The 22,947-nt window shown below is 27.0% G+C and overlaps 2 protein-coding genes across 3 annotated transcripts in view; one reads left to right on the top strand and one right to left on the bottom strand.

Moving 5' to 3' along the window:
• The window catches only part of LOC107440834 (Protein EFR3 homolog stmA), a 36,115-nt gene extending 19,701 nt beyond the window's left edge, over positions 1-16,414 (top strand). For both annotated transcript variants that reach the window (XM_043041869.2, XM_016053889.3), the window contains exons 11-18: positions 1,923-2,071; positions 3,340-3,512; positions 5,096-5,330; positions 6,399-6,527; positions 8,839-9,031; positions 9,270-9,358; positions 10,596-10,754; positions 13,178-16,414. In XM_043041869.2, the coding sequence (XP_042897803.1) occupies positions 1,923-2,071; positions 3,340-3,512; positions 5,096-5,330; positions 6,399-6,527; positions 8,839-9,031; positions 9,270-9,358; positions 10,596-10,754; positions 13,178-13,348 (1,298 nt within the window). In that variant the 3' untranslated portion in view covers positions 13,349-16,414. The remainder of the gene's footprint in view (positions 1-1,922; positions 2,072-3,339; positions 3,513-5,095; positions 5,331-6,398; positions 6,528-8,838; positions 9,032-9,269; positions 9,359-10,595; positions 10,755-13,177) is intronic.
• A 3,135-nt stretch (positions 16,415-19,549) lies between these two features.
• Positions 19,550-20,017, bottom strand: LOC139425835 (zinc finger protein 32-like). Its single transcript, XM_071181823.1, has one exon. It carries the CDS (start codon positions 20,015-20,017, stop codon positions 19,550-19,552), a length of 468 nt encoding a protein of 155 aa, XP_071037924.1.
• Between the last annotated feature and the right edge of the window lie 2,930 nt (positions 20,018-22,947).

Here is a 22,947-nt window from a genome sequence, read left to right as displayed (position 1 = left end):
CACATGGATTACAAGTTTAAACAAAAATTAGACAAAAAAGTGCGATTTATATATATATATATATATTCTTGGATTTCCTCTTTTTTACTTTCTGACTGCTCTCATCCCTGATTGGTGGTATTTAAATTGTCATTTTTCTTTTTAATTACAAATATTCTAAATAGTTAGGTTAAAATATTTCTCTAACGCAATTCACTATCAAATACCATAATATTTAGCATGAGATTCTGAACTTGTTTTAGCAGTTGATATCTTGTGTTGCTTTGTGCCATGAGGAGGGCATACAATATTTGCAGCTTTAAATATCGACCAATTTTTATAAATATTTTTCTGCAGGTTTAAAAAAACATGTTAAAAGTGAACTAGCATATTTGAGGCCATTTTCTGAATTATTACACGTTTACATTAATATTTTTAAAAAAAATTATTTTTCTTCTTCAGTTACCATAACTGATTATTAATACCACAAATATCTAAATGACCAATAGATCAATCAACTTAAACTTTTTAGTGTAAAGGAATGCATTTATTGCCCTTTTTTAAAATATTATGAATAGGGTCCTATAAATTATGCGGAAATTTTTTAAAAATTATGCGTCTAGGATGCGGCGATTTTTTAAAATTATGCGGCAAGGATAAAGAAATAGACCNATGTATATTTTTTTTAAAAAAATTTTTTTTTCAATCAGAAACTTTTTTAAGAATTAAATGAATAAATGTTTCATAAATACAATTGTTGCTACATGTTGTTTAGATTTTTTGTTTACTATTGGACTAAAAAATATGAGTAATTGGAGTTTAGAGACTAAAGAATTGGAGTTTATGGAATTGTAATTGGAGTTTAGAGGCTAAAAGAGTATTTCTAGAGTCACATATCTTATGCAGAGACTGCGCTACGCCTTCGCCAAATGCGTTGGAATTGTAAATTTGGCAAATAAAATTGTACTTGGGTGAAAGATTTTTTCCACTGAAAAAAATTTAAATTATGTCAAAATGAATTTTTCTAAACAAATCAGTATTTTTAATTCAATTACAGTAATTTTTGGTAGATGCGCCGCATAACCAATTAGAATTGGGTCCAAATAATATAAGCCTGAAACAAACTACCGTAAAATAGTTTTCTATGGGAAAGAAATTAATCATAAAAAATTGTTGACAAAGACTTTCGAAAATCGGCGAATACTTATGATATTTGGCTAATTTATTGGCTAATAATGTGAAATTCTCAGTGCATTCCTTGCTTATGAATATCATAATTAGGAAAAAAATGAAGTAGGTCATAACTTTTTTTCTTCAAAATGTCTCATAATGAATGTCAAAAATTACTTTAATGAATTACCCAGAACTAATGTTTTCTGTTAAATTAGATTTTGATTCTGTTGTGCCATTTACTTTTAATTAATATGTAAACTAGTATATGTATAATTCATTTTCCTTCTTTCTACTAACATTGTAAAAATGAATGAAATTTGGAGACATTCATGGATTCAGTTTTGTTATTAATTATTTCAATGTTTTTAACTATATTAATTTTTCATTTCCACATTTTAGATTGAGGTTGTTTATATAACTTTCAAATCAGTGACTTGTTATTCATAGAAAGGCTTTAAGTAATTATATGAATATTTACATGAATATTTGAATCCTGTTGTAGGCGCAAACCTAAAGACTAGAACAAAAAATTTAATGCAATATGACTTAAATATGCTGTTTAGAGCTATGCTTTAGTCTATTAGTTCATGTGATTTTACAATTATCTTCAATTGCACTACTGTACAATATTTCAAGTCCTCTTGAGTGTGGTAAATTGTATGTGAATTCTAATTGTAGTGAATTCTAAAATGAATTGTAATCATTAAATCAATCAATCTAGTTGTAAATGTTTATTATGTGCCTGTACAATCTTTTATTGTTGTCCACAGGTGAATTTGCAAACAACTTGCCTGATTTTCATAAAATAGAAATTATGATGTTCATCATGGGTAAAGTGCCTAAGGTACCTCTTACCGCAGGTGAATCCCAAGAAGCTGATGTACTTTTGCAAAAGATACTTTTGAAAAGTTTATTGAAGGTATTATTCTACTGAACTTTCATTTGATCCTCTTTTTAACAAATTTTATAAGAAAATGTTGCAAGAACTTAGTTAAATTGTGTTTTTAGCGATTGATTGTGCAAGTTTAATGATTTTTTCCTTTAATTTTGGTGATATTTAAATCTTGTTCAAAGTTCAAAAGTTTGTAAGTGCTTCAAAATAGTTAGAAAGATATCCAATTTAAATACTGACTCTTACATCTAATATCTGTAATAAAAATTTTGAATTTTAAAATTTGTTTACAAAGTTTATCATATGTTGCATTGTTAATTTGAAAAAACAACAAAACAATGTTTTCAAAATAACCACTTTCAATAACAATGTGTCCCAGACTGGGGGCAACATTGCAACGATTTCAAATGGAATAATCTGATATGATGTAAAAACCATTGTTTTATCGTTTTTCCTGTCAGTTGGGCTATCTGTTGACAAGAAGTGTAACTAGTTTAAACATGTGAGTAAAATAAAATATTTGGTTTCCTAAATCGAACATAATAAACCATACATTTCTATCAACTTCAGTCTTTCTATGAATTATTTTTTAAATTATCTGTCATTTTGGGATATATTAGATAACTCATGTAAAAACTTTTACAACCTGTGTTAAAGTTTTTTTTTTTTTTTTTAAAAAAAAAGGCATTTGCGTTAGTTGTTTACATAAAAATGAAATGAGTTCATCTCTTTTTTTTTTAAATACTTGACAGCATCGTTGCCGATCCTTTATTAAATCAGTGCTGCTAATGTCAATAACAAAAAATATTTAGTTTGGAAAAAAATTTATAAAGTGCGTCCCTCATTCATCTGCTGTCTATCCCTACTATTATTCATATTTATTTAACTATTTCATCTGAAATTCAAGTAAAATGCTTCTCAAATATTACAAAATCTTATTTATTTTTTCAAAGTTACCAAGCACGTCTGTTTGAATTAACTAGTAAGTTTTAAATATTTACTTCAAAGTTATTTGAATTAATGCTTTTTTTTTTTCTTCTAATCATAAAAGTCAATGAATATTATTAATGTAACTTTAATGTTTTTGTTTTGAAAAGACTTTTTGATTAAGAGATCAGCATAAAAAAAATTATTCAAAAACTGCAGCTAAGTCAATTTTATTGATCCCAGATAACAAAGCATTTCACAGTACCGTTAATGCCTCAGAACTTTAACATCTCAAAGATAACAAATGTTAAATTTTGCTGTTAAATTTCAATGAAGTTATAGAGTATTTTTATTTTTCCTACTTCTAGGTTGGAACAAAATACAGTACAGTTCAAATGTCTCAGGCATTTCCTTCAGCTTTTCTTCAACCCTTGCTGCAGATGTCATTAGCTTCTGATACATCTGTGAGATTAGTTGTTCAACAAATTCTTCATACATTGCTTGATCGTCATGATTATTTAGCAATTCTTACAAAATTATGGTAAACATGTTTGTTTTCTTTATTCTTTGTGTACAAAATATAAATTATTTTATGAACATATTTCTTGCACTTTGTATATTTTTTTTTATTGGCTTATGTCATATTACATTCAATCTTATAACTTTATTGGTGTTTATGTGTCATTATATAATTTCAAAATATACTCAAAATCACATTACAATTTTTAGGTTTTGGAAAGAGTTGGGTGATTAAACCATTTGTTATAATTTAAATCTTATTTTGTTATTTTCCATGGAAAAAATTAAGTTTTTGACCAAAAAGTTAGTTGTTTTAAACTTAGTGGATACCCATGGTGCGTAGCATTTTGAAAAAGTGCTTATTTTCGTTACTTAAAAGCCTTTGAAGGTGCCTTTTTCATCGTGCTTTTCACATTGTTCTATTAAACGTTTTCACAAATCATTTCGTAGTACCGTCGATCCATAGCGTATGAAAGCACTAATCATTTTACATGTTTGGTGAAATACTTGAGAGTCTGTATGTGTGTCTACTGAGCTTGGTTCGGCAAGATAATTCTCATGTGCAACTCTGATGCATTTTGCAAGATATTCTCAATTTCAGACTTCATTTTCCACCCTACTGATATCGAGCCGAAAATTCTCTTGATCATTTTATGACGGCTAATATAATCAAGAAAAGAGTTCTTTGTCAGAAACTAGTTATTTTCTCATGATCATGCAAAGTCTTGGAAAATTATTTTTCAATTTGTTAATGTATGTACTGCTTAAAAAGTACTTATTTTTTGCTGAAAGATTTGGCTAGGCACCCTGGATATCTCTATTACCTCTGCGATATTCGGCTCTATGTTGACTCTTCAAAGCTAGTTTTGTTTTATACTATCCCTGCTGGTTAAGAAATTGCTTTGCAGTTTGAGTTCCCTTTGCTTACTCATTGCATTTATGTGTATTTTATTTAGCTTTCTAAGTTTGCTGCTACTCTTTTTAAAATGAATTTATGAAAATATGCAACAAAAAAAATCCTGTAAAATTGTTGAGCTACATTTCATTCAATTTATATGCAGTCTAATTTGATTTGCATACATTCACTTAGAACAAATTGTTCATTAAAATGTATAAAAACTAAAAAGAAAAAATATGAAGAAAATGATAGTGACTAAGTTGATAAAAATGGAGTTAATATACTAGAGTTAAAAAGAAGTTTTGGTTAAACCAATGAGTTATTTATGTCTAGCCAATCGCCATTGATAAAACGTATTTTGCTCCTGCATTCATTATTAAGTATCATTGTAACTAAAATATTGCTCTAAATTTTTATATTACCTTCTTAAATTAATAAACATAATTAAAATAAAAATATGAAACAAAGTGTTACCATGAATTATTTGTTTTTTTCCTTTCATTTCTACCTAATTTGTAACTTAGTTTGTTTCATTACCAATGTGAGAATAGAAATTTCATCGTTTTGTGCTAATATCCACATTTGTGTTTTATGTAAAATAGATATGGCAATAATTATAATATAAACTTAGTTTTCTATGGCTGTACAAGAATTTTATTGACACCTGTTACTAAATGATTAGCTAAAGTTATATTATTCTGTTACAGTATATCTGGGCCATTGCCGGAAATAAAGATTGAAAAGTGCTCAAGGCAAGACACCATGTTCTTTAAAAAGAATGGTCCTGATGTATTGATGCACATGTATGAAAATGTGCAATTAGCCAACAATACAGCTGAAAATTTTGATGCCATTTATGTTACTTTAGCTTTAATCTGTGTTGAATTTGGAACTGACAGTGATGTTCTTATTGAGTTAATTCGCTTAATTTTCGCAATTCAGGTAAGATATTTGTAAAATTTTACTTGTAAGAAAATTAACATTCCCTTCTGCAATTAAACATTGCCATAAGGTTAGAATTATAAGTTACAAATTATGATTCGAATTAAATTTTTTGAATTTCCAATTATGATTAAAATTAAGTTTTATAAGTTGCATTGTATGATTAGAATTAAATTTATAATATACAAATTATGATTGCATATTATATTGGAATTTCTATAAAAGCCATAACTTCACAAGTTATGGCTTCTATAGAAATTTCATGAATGGATTTTTTTAAGTAAAAAGAATTTTTCATTTCACTGAATTGATAATCTGAAGTGGTCTTCTGAATACAAGTTATCAGCAATATTTATTTAACAATACTGTTAAATTATTTTTTTTTAAATATAGAGCACATATAAAGATCACTTATTACTTACTGAGATATCTTAATAGGGTCAAATTTTTACTGTGCAATAATCATTTAAATTTTATGACCTTTCAGAGTGTCTTGATTTCTTCATCTTAGTTTATAATTACTAAAGATAAAATGAAATTTCTTTTATCACAGCTTTTTTTGAATAAATTAAATACTTAGAATTTTATTGAGATAACTTATACAATAACTTGAGATAACTTATATAATTATTATTATACTTTAAGAGTTTACAGTTTTACATTTTTTTAAGCAAAATGTGTTCATAATATAAAAGCTTAAAATTCATGCTTTTATTTAATAATTATCAGTAGATTTTTGTAGCAAAAATTTTTAGCTTATCTTAATACAAAAGTACATTTAAAGTAAAAGCTATTAATTTTACTTATTTTACAAATATTTGCTATCATTTTTTTTGTATAATAGTATTTTTGTAATTTAAATTTTTTTTTTATTAGTGAAAAGTGTTTATAATATAAAGAAGCTAAAAATTGATGTTTTTAATGGGCTTTAAAAATTGTAAATTTTTGTTTTAAAAAAAGTTGTTAGTTAATCTTATTACAGAAATACTTTAAATCAAAAAGCTATTGAACACATTTTTTTTTTCAAATTTCACAATTACATGCTTTTTTTCATTTTATTTTTATAAGGATTTGCCTGCAAAATCATCTCTGCTGTCATCTGGTCAACACTGTGCAATGCATATTTTAGTGGCGGGATTTCTCTATTTCTTAGGACAGCTTACAGCAATTCCCCTCTTCTGTTCCCATATTGATCAAGCAAGTATTTTTTAACTGTGCTTTAGCAGAACATGTTAACTTTAATGAATAAATTTGTGGCACAAATACAGTCAGACCTCGCTATAAGATCACCCTAAGAGACATCGCAAAAGTGGCCTTATAAGCGGGGTGACCTTTTAACTGATTCATTAGCGGTTCATAAATAGTACACATTACGATTTTTTTTTAAATGGTAATATAAACGAAAACGATCGTCCATATATTAAATATTTAAGTCAATAAATTTTAGCAGAATTAATAAAAAATTAAAGAAAGTTAGATTTTTAAAATTTTTTAATTTAAAATAAAGCTATTTACAAATTTTCTCAACATGTACATACATACATTACATCTTACGTTCTTTAAAATAATAATTTATGCAGGTCTGTCTCGTTTTTGGTTTTATTTTTTGAACAATATTTTCTAGATTTTGTAACTTGAAATGTTCCTCAACTCCCTCATGGCTTGTAAAAAAAATTAGTATGCCATTTATTGCATTAAAGGCTTCCACTTGGGTTACAGTCACAGTCTCAGGATCGCTGTCATTGTCCTCACTGAAACAATTTCAGAAATTGTAGCTTGTTCGTTGGCTGCAACATTTTCCTAGAGAGGGGTAATTACCTTGTAAGGAAGTTAAATAGGCTTTTGTTGGAAAAGAGTTTCCCTCGCCTCTGATAAAAATGACCTTATAAGCGATAATGATATTTAAAACTTGACCATATATCTGATATTCTGTAACAAAGAATTCCTATTCAGTGAGCCGGGACTTTGGAAAAGTGACCTTATATCGAGATCTGACTGTGATATGAATTCATATCTTAGTATTTTAATCAATCGTTAAATTCTTCTAATTTTTGAAGTAAAATAACTACTTACCTTTGAGTTTTAGAAAAGCATTCACTTTCTGAAAATCTTCATTCTCTGTTTCTTATGCAAGGGTAGAAATTTAAAAAATTTAGTCACTGGTTCAAAGGATTGGTAACTAAAATATATTACTTTTAAAAATAACAATATTATAAAGTACATTTAAATGAACATTTACAATGCAGAGAGTGTGTATTGTCACGATTGTGATGAAATATGCAGTTTTCAGCCGAAGCTAAGACTAAAACATAAAAACAAACAACATAAAACTACGACAGCATTGATGTCTGCTTTGGAAGACCCCTGATAATTATTTTATAGTAGTTTAAGTCAGATTTTAGTGGTCTCAGATCATTAATTTTGAGTCCTGCAAACTTGAAACTGTTTATAAAATTCATTTGTGGAATAATCATTGGAACTATTTTAAACTAATTAGTATTTTGTATCTATGGTTGACTTAGTGTGTTTTGAAATGTAAGTTAAATTACCATTAGCTAGTTCCGTGCGTGCTGAAGTCTATGCATGAGATACAAAAACACGTGTGTTTCATCTTAAATTTAGGATGTAAAAGTTCTGTTACTTAATTTTAATATTGTTAATTCCTAAGCTCATGTTAAAATTCTATTCATTGTATGTTATATGAGTAAAAAAATATTTTTTTACATTTTATTCTCATATCAAGATACTGCAGAAAGTTGCAAAGGATTTAAACAAAAATTATTGTCACAAAAAAAGAAGGAAAAAAAACATTTTAAGTTACCACAGGGTAATTGGGAAATATCTTCCAGTTTTGATGTGAAATATTACAAAAAATAATTGGCAATAAGCTAAGTTATTATCCATTAAATATGTTTATTATGGTTGAAGGTATGTTTTACAAAAAATCATTATCAGAAGGAAGGTATCGTGAAAATTCTATGTATTTAACTACAGTATTTTGAAAACATCGTTCTTTTTATCATTTTCAATTATATAAAACGGCGTGTTTTATTATTGCAGCTAAAGGCTAGTAGGCATTTGAAAGAAATAGTAATAAGAACACAAAAAAGAAATATATTACCTATAGAATTATTCTCAAATGAATATTATTTTTTAAAAAATGTATTTTTATTCAATCCAATCTAATTGTTATGTAATTTAATACACTGATGCAAGCTTATTATCTAGAAGGGAAAAAAATACCCCATATAATATTATTTAAACATTTCAATATGCATTTTAAAAGTAGATATAATATTAAAAATCCATAAGAACTGCACTGTATAACTAGCATCCCTGTGCTTAGTATATATAGTTTTCTTGCCAATTGCCTTGTTTAATTTTGATTAAATTTTACCACATTGAATTTAATACTTTTTCTTCTAATGCAATTTTAATCAGAATTAGTTACATAAATTTAATATGCTATTTTCTTGATTGTAATCTGAATTACATTCTTTTACTTTAGATTATAAAAAATCGTTTAGAAAAAGCTCCTCAGCTACTTCCAGATGACTCTCTTACCTTTGGTTTGTTCAATTCTATTCCTGACAACATTGATGAATCCCTTTTATTTGATAAGACAATCATAGCTGAAGCCTTGCGAAACAGTGGGCATGATACAACCCGTTTACTTACACCCTATATTCCTCGACGAGTGGGTAAGATAGTATAAATTATAATTTTGAGTTATGTAAAGTTTTGTTAAAGGTGCTTTGTTTGTTTTTTATCAGACCCTTTCAGCATACTATGTTTTATTTAAGAGGTTTTTGCTTTCAAAAAGTAACTGCAAAACGTCTTTGATAAGTGCAAAGTGTCCTGCTATATTTTTCATTTAAATATTGCAAACCATATTGTTATATATTTCAATCTAAAATTAAAAACCTTTTTACTTAACAGGTCAAGTCACTGTAACTCGAAGCGTTAGTGATCTGAACTCTATTAGCGTTGAAGTTGATAGCGTAAACTCTTCACCTGGCATTCCTAGAGTAAGTGATTCTTAGAGAACCAAAACAAGTAGTACATTTGTGGTTAGCAAACACCATATAGGCTCACAGTTTTAAAAATTATAATAATTTATAGATTCTATATTTTGATTATTTTATTTTGATCAACTTTGACTATTAAAAAAAAGGATTAGAATAGAAATGATGCATTTATAAAATTTATATTTTATTTTACTTAATCGATACCTTATTTAAGTTATGTATCAATTTAATCAAACATATTCAACTGAAATGACATATTTTGATTATTATTCAATCAAATTTTTGTAAAATATTCTTCGATAAATGAAATGTACTTGCACACCATATTTAATGTAATTACATTCTTCGTTTATAAATTAAGTTCTATTGATATTCTTTTATATATTATGTAAATTAATTATTATTCCTATACTCTTACATTCTTGTATCGAGTTTCGTCATTTTTGTAAATTAAATACTGAATGTGCAAGTTGAAAAAATTTATAAATACAAAAAAATAATGACACAATTACTTAAAAATTTATAAATCTTTTCTCAATCATCTTATTTTAAAGTGTGAAAACATTGCTATCTTCATTTGAACCTCAACTGTTTACATGTAGATTATATATTTCTGAAATAATTAGTGCATTTTATTAGAGTATGAAACTTTTCTTATATGCTGTTGCATAGTTTATTATTCTCAAAGCTAGTCACAATAATAATTTCCCTCTCAATCATTACATTTATTAAAATTTTACACAACTCTCGGGTGTTCCAATAAATAATTAATAGATCAATAACAAGAAACGGAAAAGAATAAAAATGTGCAATGAGCTGCATTCAGTTTAGAAAGCCAGCTTTTGCTGATCTCTCTGTGTGTGTTAAAATTAAAGACTAAGTGAGTTAACAGATGCTGCTTCAATCTAAGAAATGGTGTAAAACAAAGCTTCTAAAACAAACACTGTTTGCTGCAACAACATGGTGCAGTCATATAATAAAATTAACTGATGCATATGCATATATTAGTTAGAATGGTTAGACAAATTACAGAAAACTTTTTTTGAATTAATTGAAATTATATTTATAATTAAATGCATCAAAAAAAATATATAATCTTACCATTAATAACAAAAGGAAACTTTAATGTAAACAATATTATTTGTTGAAATTGGAGGAAAAAAAATCTGCCATAATTGGATTTAGAATTAAGAAAAAAAGTCTAAATTAATGTATAACTTGCAAATGCTTTCTGCAGAGGCATCCTGAGGAAGAAATAACTGTTGAATCTCTCAAAAGAATGCTTGCTGAATCGCCTACTGCGAAGAGACAAGCTGAAGATGAGCGTCGTTTGCGAGTCATTGAAGAGTTCAGAACTGCCGCCTTTGAGGATCTTGTAGCTAAAGCTGAACAGCAGGTACCTACTTATAAAAATATTCTACCTAATGTTACCCAATTCTTTTACCTGCAACCAAAAATCACTTTGCTACACAAGAATGTTTTATTAAATTATTTTTTATTGAATATTCATTACTATATAAAATGAAATGAAAGTTTAATGTTCAGAATGCTCAAAATCAAAAGGAGTGTTATTTATAAAATAAAACAAAGTTAATATTTTAAGTTATAATTATGTAACTCTAGCAAAATGAATTAGAGCATTTTTGTACGAAAAAAAGATCCAAAAATATTTAATATTATAATAAATAATTAAGTGAAATTTGAAATGAATAATTTAAGAATTATGTATAGAGTTGAATAATTAATCTTTCTTGCCAATATTGATGACTATGAGAAAATAAATAAATAAGAATAAAACATGATTGGTTTAACTTAATTACATTTTTACTATGATTCAAATTTTATGTTCTTAATTATAATAATACTAAATAATTGTTTCAATAATTTTTAAAAGACCTAAACAAGATCTTTGGGTGTGTTTCTAAACATTTTGGGAGAATGCCACAATGTCAACGGAATATTGGTTAATCCAGAGTTTATACTAATTGCTTTTTTACTTGAACTTTTAGTTTTATTGCCATACATTTGACAGCAGATTATTTAACAAAATCGGGGATGAGAGTAGTTGGAAAGTAAAAAAAAGGAAATTCAAGAATGAATATAAATATATATATATGTATACACACAAAAATTTGACAAAAAAATGCAATTTTTAAACTTGTAAACCATGTGATTATAAATCCCGATGATTAATATTAAAAAAAATTGCATGAATATATAAATATGAATCACATGCATGATTTTAAATTAAGAGAATATGAATCCCGAAATCAGGCTTTTAAATCACGTGAATATGAAACTCTATATCGAATTTAAAAAATGCGAAAATACAAATCATGATGAGTAATTTTTAGGTCACATAAATACGAATCACGATGCGTAATTTTTAAATAGCGCAAATACGAGTCCTACTGTCTTAATTTTTAAAGCACGTATAGATAGGAAAATCGATGTTTGATATTACAACCTCAAAAACGAACGAAACAAAATCTCGTGTGAATACTGACAGCCGAGATTCTCGCAGAATATCATATTTGTCATGTCAACAATAAAAGAGAAACGAAGTTTCTGAATAAATGAGTTTATTTAAAAACATTAGTAATAAAGAATGTCACAAACAGAGTGACGAAAAGAAAGAATACTCCAAATGATCTGCTTCAACAGAAGCTTAAATACAGATAGCAGGTGACGTCATGATCCACGCAAGAACGACCAACAGCAAATGAAAATAAACTGGCCGATCCCCGCAGACCATGACGTCACCGACGCAAGTTGAATGCATGAGATCGACGACGGAAAATCGAACCTCATACCTTTTAACTTCTATTATTTGTCTAACAAATACAAATCGCTACATAGGGTTTTAAAAGCGGGTACCTAATTACAAATCGCGATATTGGATTTTTAAATCTCGTATATAAGAATCGCAATGTACGACATTTAAATCGCCTGATTAAGAATCGCAACGTTAAACTTTTAAATCAGGTAAATATGAAAATCAATGTTTGAGGGAGGAATGAGGACTTCAATACTTTCGCTACGCGGAAAATTTAATTCCTCATAAAATATTTTAACTTGTGCAAAAAAAAATAATTTCAGCTGAAAAAATGGAAAAACCTGGGGAAAAAAAGCGGAAATCCGCTAATTCGCGGAAGAATCACATCCCTGCAAAATAATCTACTGTTAAACACTATAAAGTTTCCCTTGTACAAGTATTCTTGATGCAGATATGATTGAACTTTTTCTTTTGCTGTGCATGTATTTCTAAAAATTTTGAATCTCTTACTCTTACTGCTGCAATCTCTAAGTAATAGCTGACTCTCCAAATAAAAGTAATTACAATTACAAAATTGAAAACACTGTAAATGATTTATTGATAGTCCGTTGTTGGGGGAAAAATTGACATTTTATCTACAACTTTTTTTACATGATATCCTAATTTTGAAACTCTTTTACTAAAATATGAAATCCATCGAAATGGAATAGAAAATATAGGCCCGCATAAGAAATAATTACAGAACTTATGTTAACTCGTATGTTTTTATCTGAAAGGAATGTTATGAAACTTATTCTGCATTGCTGAATTTTTTAAAAAAAAAAACTAGAATAGGTTTAACTTTAGCGTTGTCCGCACTTCTAATATGTGAATCTTTATTGGCTGAAATGATGAATTCTTCAAAATTGAATTTCTATATTTTTTTATTCTTTATCTAGATTTCTATATCCTTTATCTGGATTTGTTTAAGTTAAATTTCTTGTACTGTCTATTATTGTTTATAGCTTTAAAGTATAGAGTAAAATTTAGTTGGTCTTTTCCAGACTGTTGACCTCCAAAACAAGCTTAACGAAATATTCGGAAGAAGTCCTGCTGCTGTTGATATCTCATCAAGGCCGAATTCGCCTCATCCAACTAGCAGAGAAGGAGACAGGCAAACACCCTTAGCACCACCTGTTTATAATATCAAATTTCCTAATCACTTCATTTACTAATTTCCTTTCAACAAGAAAAATGAGAACTGTTGCATTCCTGAACAATATTTTTAGTTGTATTTTATTTCTTCTTGCTTATAAGCTTAAAAAATTGTTACTACTTAATTTGAATTCTTAGTTTTTAATGTTACATTACAAAACACTTTCTATATAAATAATGTGCCTGTCTACTCATTTTACTGATTATCAAATATATGTCGTATTTTAAGAGTGATTTTACAATTGAAAAGATTCTAAATACGTTTGACTTCTCGGCATTGAGTGTTTAATTTTTAAAAAGAAATGTTAAGCATTTCCACAACAGCCCATTGTGGGCAAAGGGGTCATAGTGATTAAGGATCGACTATTTGGTGACCAGCAACATGTAGGCAATGCTAACAGCATTGCCCTTCAGCAGTCTTTATTTTCCAGACTTTTATCCCCCTATCTGAACTTAAAATACTTATAATTTAAAAGTATGTACTGTAAAAAAATGAATTAAAATTTTTTCTTTCAAAATAGTTTTTACAAGCAGAAGTTTTTAAAAATTATAAAATATTGAAATTTATTTTATTCATTCCTTTTTAATATCTTCTAATGGAATAGCCAATTATATCCTAAGTCTTATGTTATAAGAAAAGATTTATTAAGTTTCTGACAGATTGTATTTTTCAATTGAGTTTTTTAGGGATTTCATTTCCCCTCACAGCCCCATTTATATCCTGTTAAATTTACAACCATCTAAAATTCACTGCAGTAAACAAAAATAAAAATTGCTGTTTCTCTAGGTATTTATAGATTTCTCATTAAATACCTATTGAGTAGTAATGTATAGATTTTAGGTAAAATATGAATATCCTCTTGTTACTAGTCGGATAATAATGTCCATTCATGTAATCTATGCATGTATATGTGGATTTATCTTGCTGTGAAAAAATAATAGTAAAGTTTGTCAAAAATTTTAATTAAATAAATTGTTTAAAATAAGTTGATATTAAAGAAATTGGATGTTATTAAGGTTATAATAAGTATGAAATGCATTAATTAAAATAAATTTTTAAAGGAAACTTTTTATTACATAAAAAACTATATTTTACATTTTGTACTATTACCAAAGATATTGAAAGATTCAGTAGCATTTTTTTTTTTAATATTAGATTTAAGCAAAAAATAGTGGGTCAAAATAGAATGCCATTTTTTTAGTACCAAAAGTAAGAAAACTTTTAAGTTTATATATAATTATAACCATTAATTTCTTACTCTATTTAGACACAAAGTCTAAATAAAAATATTCTATATATGTATTAGTGTTGCAAAACTTTTTAGTTGAATCAGTGGCAGATTGGCTTTTAAATCATTTTTTGCCAGGCAATGTATGTAGGACTCATTAGGAGTAAAAATGTCCCAATCTATGACTTATTCTTGTTCAAAGATCACAATTCACGCAATCCTTTATGCTTTAAGACACACTGTCAATTCAAGTTTTTGTTTATAATATCATTATTAACCATATTAATTTAGAGAGATTATTAAGAATGTTATTGGGAATCATTAAAATTTTATTGAAAGTATATTCTATGTGGAAAAATATTTCAAATATATTTCATATGATAAATGGAAACAAATATATATATATATAATTTCTCTTCTATTTTATGTTTTAATTGCAGCATTCAATCAGTAAAATGGTGTTCAATAATTGAAGTCTTAAATTTTTCTATTGTTTTAGTATCTTTTCTTTCATTTTTGTACTGTAAATTTTTCTACTAAGATTTTATATTTAAAACTAATTCTCAGAGTAAAAATCCTAAAAGAAATGGGGTTTTTTCCTAAAATTGAAATTAGTTTATGTTGCATATTGATTTAAAGCAGTATTTTAGCAACTTCCTGAAAATATCTATGCCTTGTTGAACTGTAGGATTTGCAAATAGAATGTGTTAGTGCTTTTGGGTATACTTTCAATTTTAAGTCATGTTAGTATTATTTTATGTTTAATGATTGTTTGATTACTTAATTAGTTTATATCAATTTATTACATATCTTAAGTTTGATTGTAATTTTGTGTATAAAGAGTTTTTTATTTAAATATTTTATATCTTGTTAACTATATGTCTAGAATCTTTATGATTAAATTTTAAGTATTTATTTTATTTGTTATTTTTTATATTAATATTCTTTTTTGCGTGTATACTCATATATATACAGTAAACACCCAAATATTTAATATTCAGGGATAAATTGTCAGAAAAAATAAAAATCATCTGATATGTTGAGAAATTTATTAAGTAAATTTTCTAAATGAAATTATCAAAAATAGATTGCGGTAAAAAATTAAGCAAATAAAATATAAGAAAGTAACTTATAACAAAAGCTAATATTTAAATAAAAACAAGGCTACTTTAAAGGAGAGCAATCTATATTTGTGTAAATTTGGTTAAGAGTATTTATTTTTTTCTTTTAATGCTTAAAACTTAAGTGTAGCATATTATTGTTAACTAAAATTTTTGAATATTCGAAAGTTTACTGCTTAGTCATGAAACTACTAATGTATTTATACTAATAACAAATACACAGCAGACTTAAAATTTAATTACAAAACACTGTCATAGGTAAATTATTACCCATAAAGGTCTCTTCATGTTAATGAGCTATTTTATGCGATAAGCTAATAGACGAAATTCTTGTAATTATTTGATTTATTTTCTTTTTTATAAAGACGATTTATACTTATGGAATCATTTGCAAAATAATTTATTTTCCTAATTAAAAAAATTGGCATTTTGCATAAATGTTTAGTTATTAAAGAATTTACAAAACTAATTCACAAAAGTCTGGTGTACTATGTTTTTGTACAAAAAAATTATTGATAATGATAATTTCAAACAACATATGTTTTACCATAGTAATAGCTAAAAATTTTATAAAGTTTACATTTATTTAGACTTGATTAATTGTTGACTTTTTCATTCAAAATATATTTCAACTGATAATTCAAATGATCAAAAACAGTAAGTATCTTAATATTGACATTAAGTTTTTATATTTTGTGATTTTTTATTTTGCAATAAACTGTTGTTTACTGAAAAATTTTCCTCTTTTGTATTTATTTATTTTTGTCAAAGTCTATGGTTAAGAAATATCAATAAAATTGATTTTGTTTATTATGAAAAATAGTATAAGTCAAAACACTCAAGTTAGGTAGAATCATTATTCTCTTTAGAATAGAATGATCTCTTTCTCAGAATCAAACTTTAAGTTTAAAAATGTTCATTTAAAACTAAATTTCTCTTTATAAGTTAATTACTGAAAAAAAATATTAAAAGAATTAAGAATTGTTGAACTAACTGAGGAAATTATTAACTTAGTACTTAAAACATTCCACACATCCTGTTCATTGGAAGTACTTTCATCATAATTTATTTATTTATTTATTTTGAAAATTACGTCATTAAACCCCACATGCCGTTCAGTTACAGTTGCAATGAAAATTAGTTAACTTAGTAATTTTTTACTTAATATCTGCTCATAAAATAACTACCATGTGTTCTTTCTCTTGTGATGTAACTCAATTTAACAGTGTTTTCATATCTTAAATTGTATTAACACATAATTTATTTTTACAAAATTTTATTTATTTATTTAAAAAAAATTTTCTTATATATTTTAATCAAGTGGACAAAAAAACCAAAATATTGCTTCAATTATTTTATATAAAATCTTCAATCAGGTTTTTGTTGCCGGGTTTTTATAACTGTCGTTGAACAGCTGTTCCAATTTTTGGGGTTTATGACTGTTAATGTCCAACCCCGTAGCCTTGTAATTTTGAACCCAATCCAGAAGACAAGGGAACGTCTGGGTCAAGTATTGGGAGAAAATCGTCTTTATGGTGAACTTTTTAATGGAAATAACTCGTATTTGCGTTACATGGAGAGGAATGAATCTCACACAAAAACACATATTTCTTCTCAAGCTGACTGAGAGAATAGCTAAGTGGATTATTGTACTATCATCAGGTTCTTATCAACACTTATCATTCTAGGATCAATTAAAAGGCTTGGTGTAATAATGGTCATAAGTTATGACCATATTACACCAAGCCTATTGTTACAGAAACTATTTAATAACTAGAAAATATGTTAATGTTTTAAAACTCTCAATTCATTCCAAATTAAACACTTTAAAATATAAATCAAAATTATAATTTTCAAACTATTTCTTTAATGTAAATTTTCAATGCTATGTTATAATATTTTAACTCTATGAATAACTCTAATTTATGTAAAGACTATAATTCAATACTACTAATCATTATTCAGAAAAATTAAATTTTTGACTAATTAAATCTTTGACTAAATTTTTGTTATTTTTGAGACTGGATTTTTGGTGGTTACGAATAAAATTGCATTTTACAGATATTTTGAAGTTAGTCAAACTTTGATGTAATCATATTATGAGAGATTTTAAATCAGTACGTTAGTGCTCAATAGATTTTAAAATTTGTTAAATATTATTGGTCTGTTTTGTGAGAAAATGTAGCCTAAGTGTTATATACAAGTTGTTTTATGTATCTAAACAAAATGACTAAAAAATCATATTTAATAACTATTTCTTGCTAATATGCAAAAATTGAAAACTTTAAAAAATTATAAATTTCAATTGATAATTAACATTTACCTAGCAATAAAAGACAGACAACTTCTTAATCTTATTTATACTTCTTAATCTTATTTATCTAATATAACTAAAATTTGTTCTCAATTAGTGAAATTTTTATTACAAATATTAATACCAAAAGTAATTTTAGACATTAATTTAGGTTTTTCACTACTTGCCTTTTTTTTAAAAAAAAAAAGCATTTAGTAATAAAATTTAAAGAGCTACTTTTATAAAAGTAATTGTACAATATGTGTTAGTAAGATTTATTAAATAAAATATATTACAAGTAATTTTAATTAAAAGTTGCTAGAATTTTTTTTTCATTGAAAAAAACCAACATGAACATGAATGCAAACATTTAGATCCCTATTATTTAAAAAACTATTTTATCATATACTTCTAAAATATGGTGTATCAATAGTATCAACAATACTATATTTAGTCAAATGACATTTCTGAGAAAAGCTCTTATTCCATTATACTACAACAAAAAGGTTTCTTACCAGAGAAAACACAGTGAAGTCAGCTTTTGAAAATTTAAAATCTCTTTTTCTTTTAAATATATTAAAAGAATGAGGTTTTTGATCAGTATGAATAAAACTATAATAAATTAGATGGACCTTAAGTGAAAAAAAAACCTTTTATTAACAAGAAAATGGCTTTTAAATAGTGGGAACATGACCCAGACTAGTGAGATAATTCTTTCTTGAAAAAGCTTTATGTAATACATTTACATATACTACATGAGTAAGGTTTCTCATCACTATGAAGATGACTATGTTGAGTCAAACTACCTCTTAATGAAAAAATCTTATTGCATATACTACAAGAAAAAGGTTTCTCACCAGTATGAGCACGCTTGTGATTCGTAAGATTACATTTTGTGGGAAACTCTTATTATATGAAATAAAAAAATAAAGCTTCTCACCAGGATGGACACGACTGTTTTCTCAAACTACCTTTTAGTGAAAAACTTTTATTACATGTACTTCAAGAATAAGGTTTCTCCCCAGTATGAACATGACAGTGTTCATTCAGTTACACTCTTTCTGAAAAACTCTTATTACATATACTACAAGAATATGGCATCTCACCAGTATGAACACGACTGTGTTTGATCAGACTACATTTTAGTAAAAATCTTTTATTACATATACTAAAATGAACACAACTGTTTTGTTTTGTTTTTTTCAGACTACATTTTAGTTAAAAACTTATATTACATGTAACTACAAGAAAAAGGCTTCTCACCAGAATGAACACAACTGTGTTCTGTCAGACTACCTTTTTGTGATAAACTCTTATAACATATACTACAGAATAAGGCCTCTCACCAGTATGAACAATACTGTGTTTATTCAGATGCTCACATCGAGAAAAACTCTTATTACATATACTACAAGAGTAAGTCTTCTCACCAGTATGAACAATACAGTGTCTATTCAGAGTCCCTCATTCTGAAAAACTCTTATTACATATACTACAAGAATAAGGTTTCTCACCAGTGTGAACAAGACTGAATTGGTCAGACATTTTTTTTAGTGAAAAAATTTCATTACATATACTTCAAGAATCAGGCTTCTCACTAGTATGAACACTATTGTGTGCAGTGAGATCTCTTTTTTGTGAAAATTTTTTATTACATACACTACAAGAATAAGGCTTCCCACCAGTATGAACAATACAGTGTCTATTCAGAGTCCCTCTTTCTGAAAAACTCTTATTACATATACTACAAGAATAAGGCTTCTCACCAGTATGAACGCGACCGTGTATTTTCAGACTATCTTTTAGTGAAAATCTTTTATCACATATACTACAAGAATAAGGCTTCTCACCAGTATGAACACGATTGTGTCTAGTGAGATTACCTTTTTGTGAAAAAATTTCATTACATATACTACAAGAATAAGGTTTCTCACCAGTATGAACACGGCTGTGTTTTTTCAGACTACCTTTTAGTGAAAAACTTTTATTACATAAACTGCAAGAATAAGGTTTGTCACCAGTATCAGTACGACTGTGTTTAGTCATATTACGTTTTTCTGAAAGACTCTTATTACATATACTACTAGAAGGTTTTTCCCCAGTATGAACACAACTGTGTTTAATCAGAAGCTCACTTCAAGAAAAAATCTTATTGCATATTCTACAAGAAAAAAGCTTCTCACCAGTATGAGCACGACTATGTTTTGTCAGATTACTTTTTTGGTGAAAAACTCTTATTTTATATACTACAAGAATTAAGATTTTTTACCAGTATGAATTTTAGTGTTTTGTCAGACTTTTTCCTGAAAATCTCTTGTTAGAATAACAAGAAAAAGGTTTACTTACAGGATGATACTTATTCTGAAATAAATTCAGCCCTTAATAACATATGATACAAAAAAGAACATGCTGCATCAAGTCACTTACTTTAAATAAATCTTTAAGTAAAATATAATACTGTAGAAATATGATCACCTTACAGCAGGCATATGATTTATTAATAGATGCATCTGTGAAAACATTAATTTAAATTATATTGAGATGTAAATATTTTCCATTTTTCAGAAACTACTTTAATATTTCTCTTTTGTTGAAATTACCAAAATTCAAAACTAAATTATTTCACTTTATGTTTATTTATCACAAAAAAAAACTGCAGAAACAATGTACAACATTATGTATTAGATTCAATTATATTCGATATGCTATGAATAAATGCAGTTTTAGATATAGTGTAAAATGTTATTAGGAAGACATATTATAAAAAGGAACATAAAATTAGATTTTATTAGTGATTTATTCACACAGACACTGCAGAAAGATAGTTCATTATAAATTAAGAAAAGCAACAACAAAAAAAATTTTTTTTCACTTTCACACACTTAAAAGGTTTAACATTATGTATTAAAATGTAAAAAAAACTTTAATTGCCAATTTTTATATCAATGTTCTATCATGCATAATATTAATTTATCCCAATGACTGCTTAAAAAATTATTTCCATATTATGAACTTAAAACAATTAAACGAAACTACTTCCTTTTGTACACTTTTTAGAACAAAAGCTATATGTTTTACAATAAAAAAGTATAATTATGAACTACACTTGGAAACTTATAAACACACAAACTAAAAACATTAAATTTCCATATGTGTAAATATTTTTCTGTCAGAACATAATTGCAACTGTGACACACATTGCTCAGATAGTATTTACTGTTAGTATCACAACATAGATTGTTACTGCTAACATATGAATTAGATCCGCATGGAAATAGCCTTTTAAATGATGAAATTAAATTATAATCGTAAATAAACAGATCATTTAGTGAAAAGAAATATTTTAATACAGATTATAACATCAGACAAACTTCATCGCAAAAAGAGAATGACACTTCTATTGATTTTTAGATGAGTGCGACGAGCTCTTTGTTTTCGCTTACAGCTCTGTATTTTCATTTATGTGATTGAGGCTTCATTTATAGCTGAAGGTGGAAGATAAGTTAGAATTGGCTATCATCGTTGGTTTTATCGATTAATCATTACTTTAGTTTTACAATATTTAGTTTTACAATTTAGTTTTACAATATATATTAAATACGATACAAGAGCTTGCCGATGAATCATACAGTGATTAAATACCATATGAGGCGCCACCTTCTGAATTAAGCCCCTGAGCCCTTTATTCGAACCTGTTAACATAGATTGTTACTATCACAACATAGATTGTTACTATCACAACATAGATTGTTACTGCCANACAGTTTGCCCAGGTAAGGGACTTTGTTTCAAAATATTCATTTATTACTTCGAATATTTTTTCTCCAGTTGTTTTTCCTTCCAAACTTTTGCGACATAAAAACGTTTCTGTTGTATCTTTATTAAAAATAAACCTAACGTAAATAATTAGTTGTGATATTTCAGTAATATAGGTAGTCTCGTCCAGTTGTAAAGCAAATACAGATGAATTTTGTATGCGTTTTATGACTTCTGACTCGATATTTCGTGACATTTCGGAAATCCAATTGCAATTAAACAGTGAGTGATGGCGCTTCACTCTTTATATGTACACTGTATGGTATGCAGCATGCAGGGATAATGCATTTCATAAAAATTTGGCGACCCCCAAAAAACTTCTGGCGACCCCCACAGGGGTCGCGACCCCTAGTTTGCGCACCACTGGTTTAGAGCTGCAAAATACAACAAATCAATGATATTATAAAATATTTATCGAATCCTGCGGAAAACTGGTTCCTTGAAATACATCACGAGAGTTTAAAGAAGTAAAAGTCTTCGAACACACTCAATTTGGGGTGAATCAGTTGAGAATCGCAGATTCGTATTAGAGTTGGGCAAAGCGATTCATCTAATGGATTCGAATCAATAGAATCAGTTCACTTGAGTGATTCGAACAATGTGATTCAGATCAGCGATTCGAATTATGTGATTCAGATCAGTGATTCGAATCATGTTATTCAGATCAGTGATTCGAATCAAGTGATTCGAATGAATGATTCGAATCAAGTGATTCGGATGAATGATTCGAATTAAGTGATTTAGATCAGTGATTCGAATCATGTAATTCAGATCAGTGATTCGAATCAAGTGATTCGGATGAATGATTCAGATCTCATTTCGAATTTAGTAATTTGAAACACTGATTCGAATAACATGACTTAATTGCGAATCACGCTATTCGAATCAAACGCTTAGAAAAAAAATCGAAATTTCCAAAAAATTCGAAAAAACTATGCTACCTATCACTATTTTTCTTTTAACTTATGTCGATGAAGAAAAAAAAGTGTATAATATAATGTATACAATAATAGAAAATAAATTTCCTATTCATGAATTCTTTCAAATAAACAAATATATTTATTATATCTTTCGTATATTGTATATGTTGCTAATTACTATAAAGACATTTAACTATGATAAATTTTATGAAACTACTAAAGAAATGTTTAATTTTTTTT

Source organism: Parasteatoda tepidariorum, chromosome 6 (assembly GCF_043381705.1).
Source record: "Parasteatoda tepidariorum isolate YZ-2023 chromosome 6, CAS_Ptep_4.0, whole genome shotgun sequence".
NCBI lineage: Eukaryota > Metazoa > Arthropoda > Arachnida > Araneae > Theridiidae > Parasteatoda > Parasteatoda tepidariorum.
The sequence above is the reverse complement of the archived record's forward strand: the minus strand, read 5'-3'. Positions and strand labels throughout refer to the sequence as shown.

What these genes read in the sequence shown, in the direction of transcription:
- LOC139425835 (XM_071181823.1), bottom strand. Translation starts at nt 20,017, where the DNA reads ATGACTAAACACAGTCGTACTGATACTGGTGACAAACCTTATTCTTGC.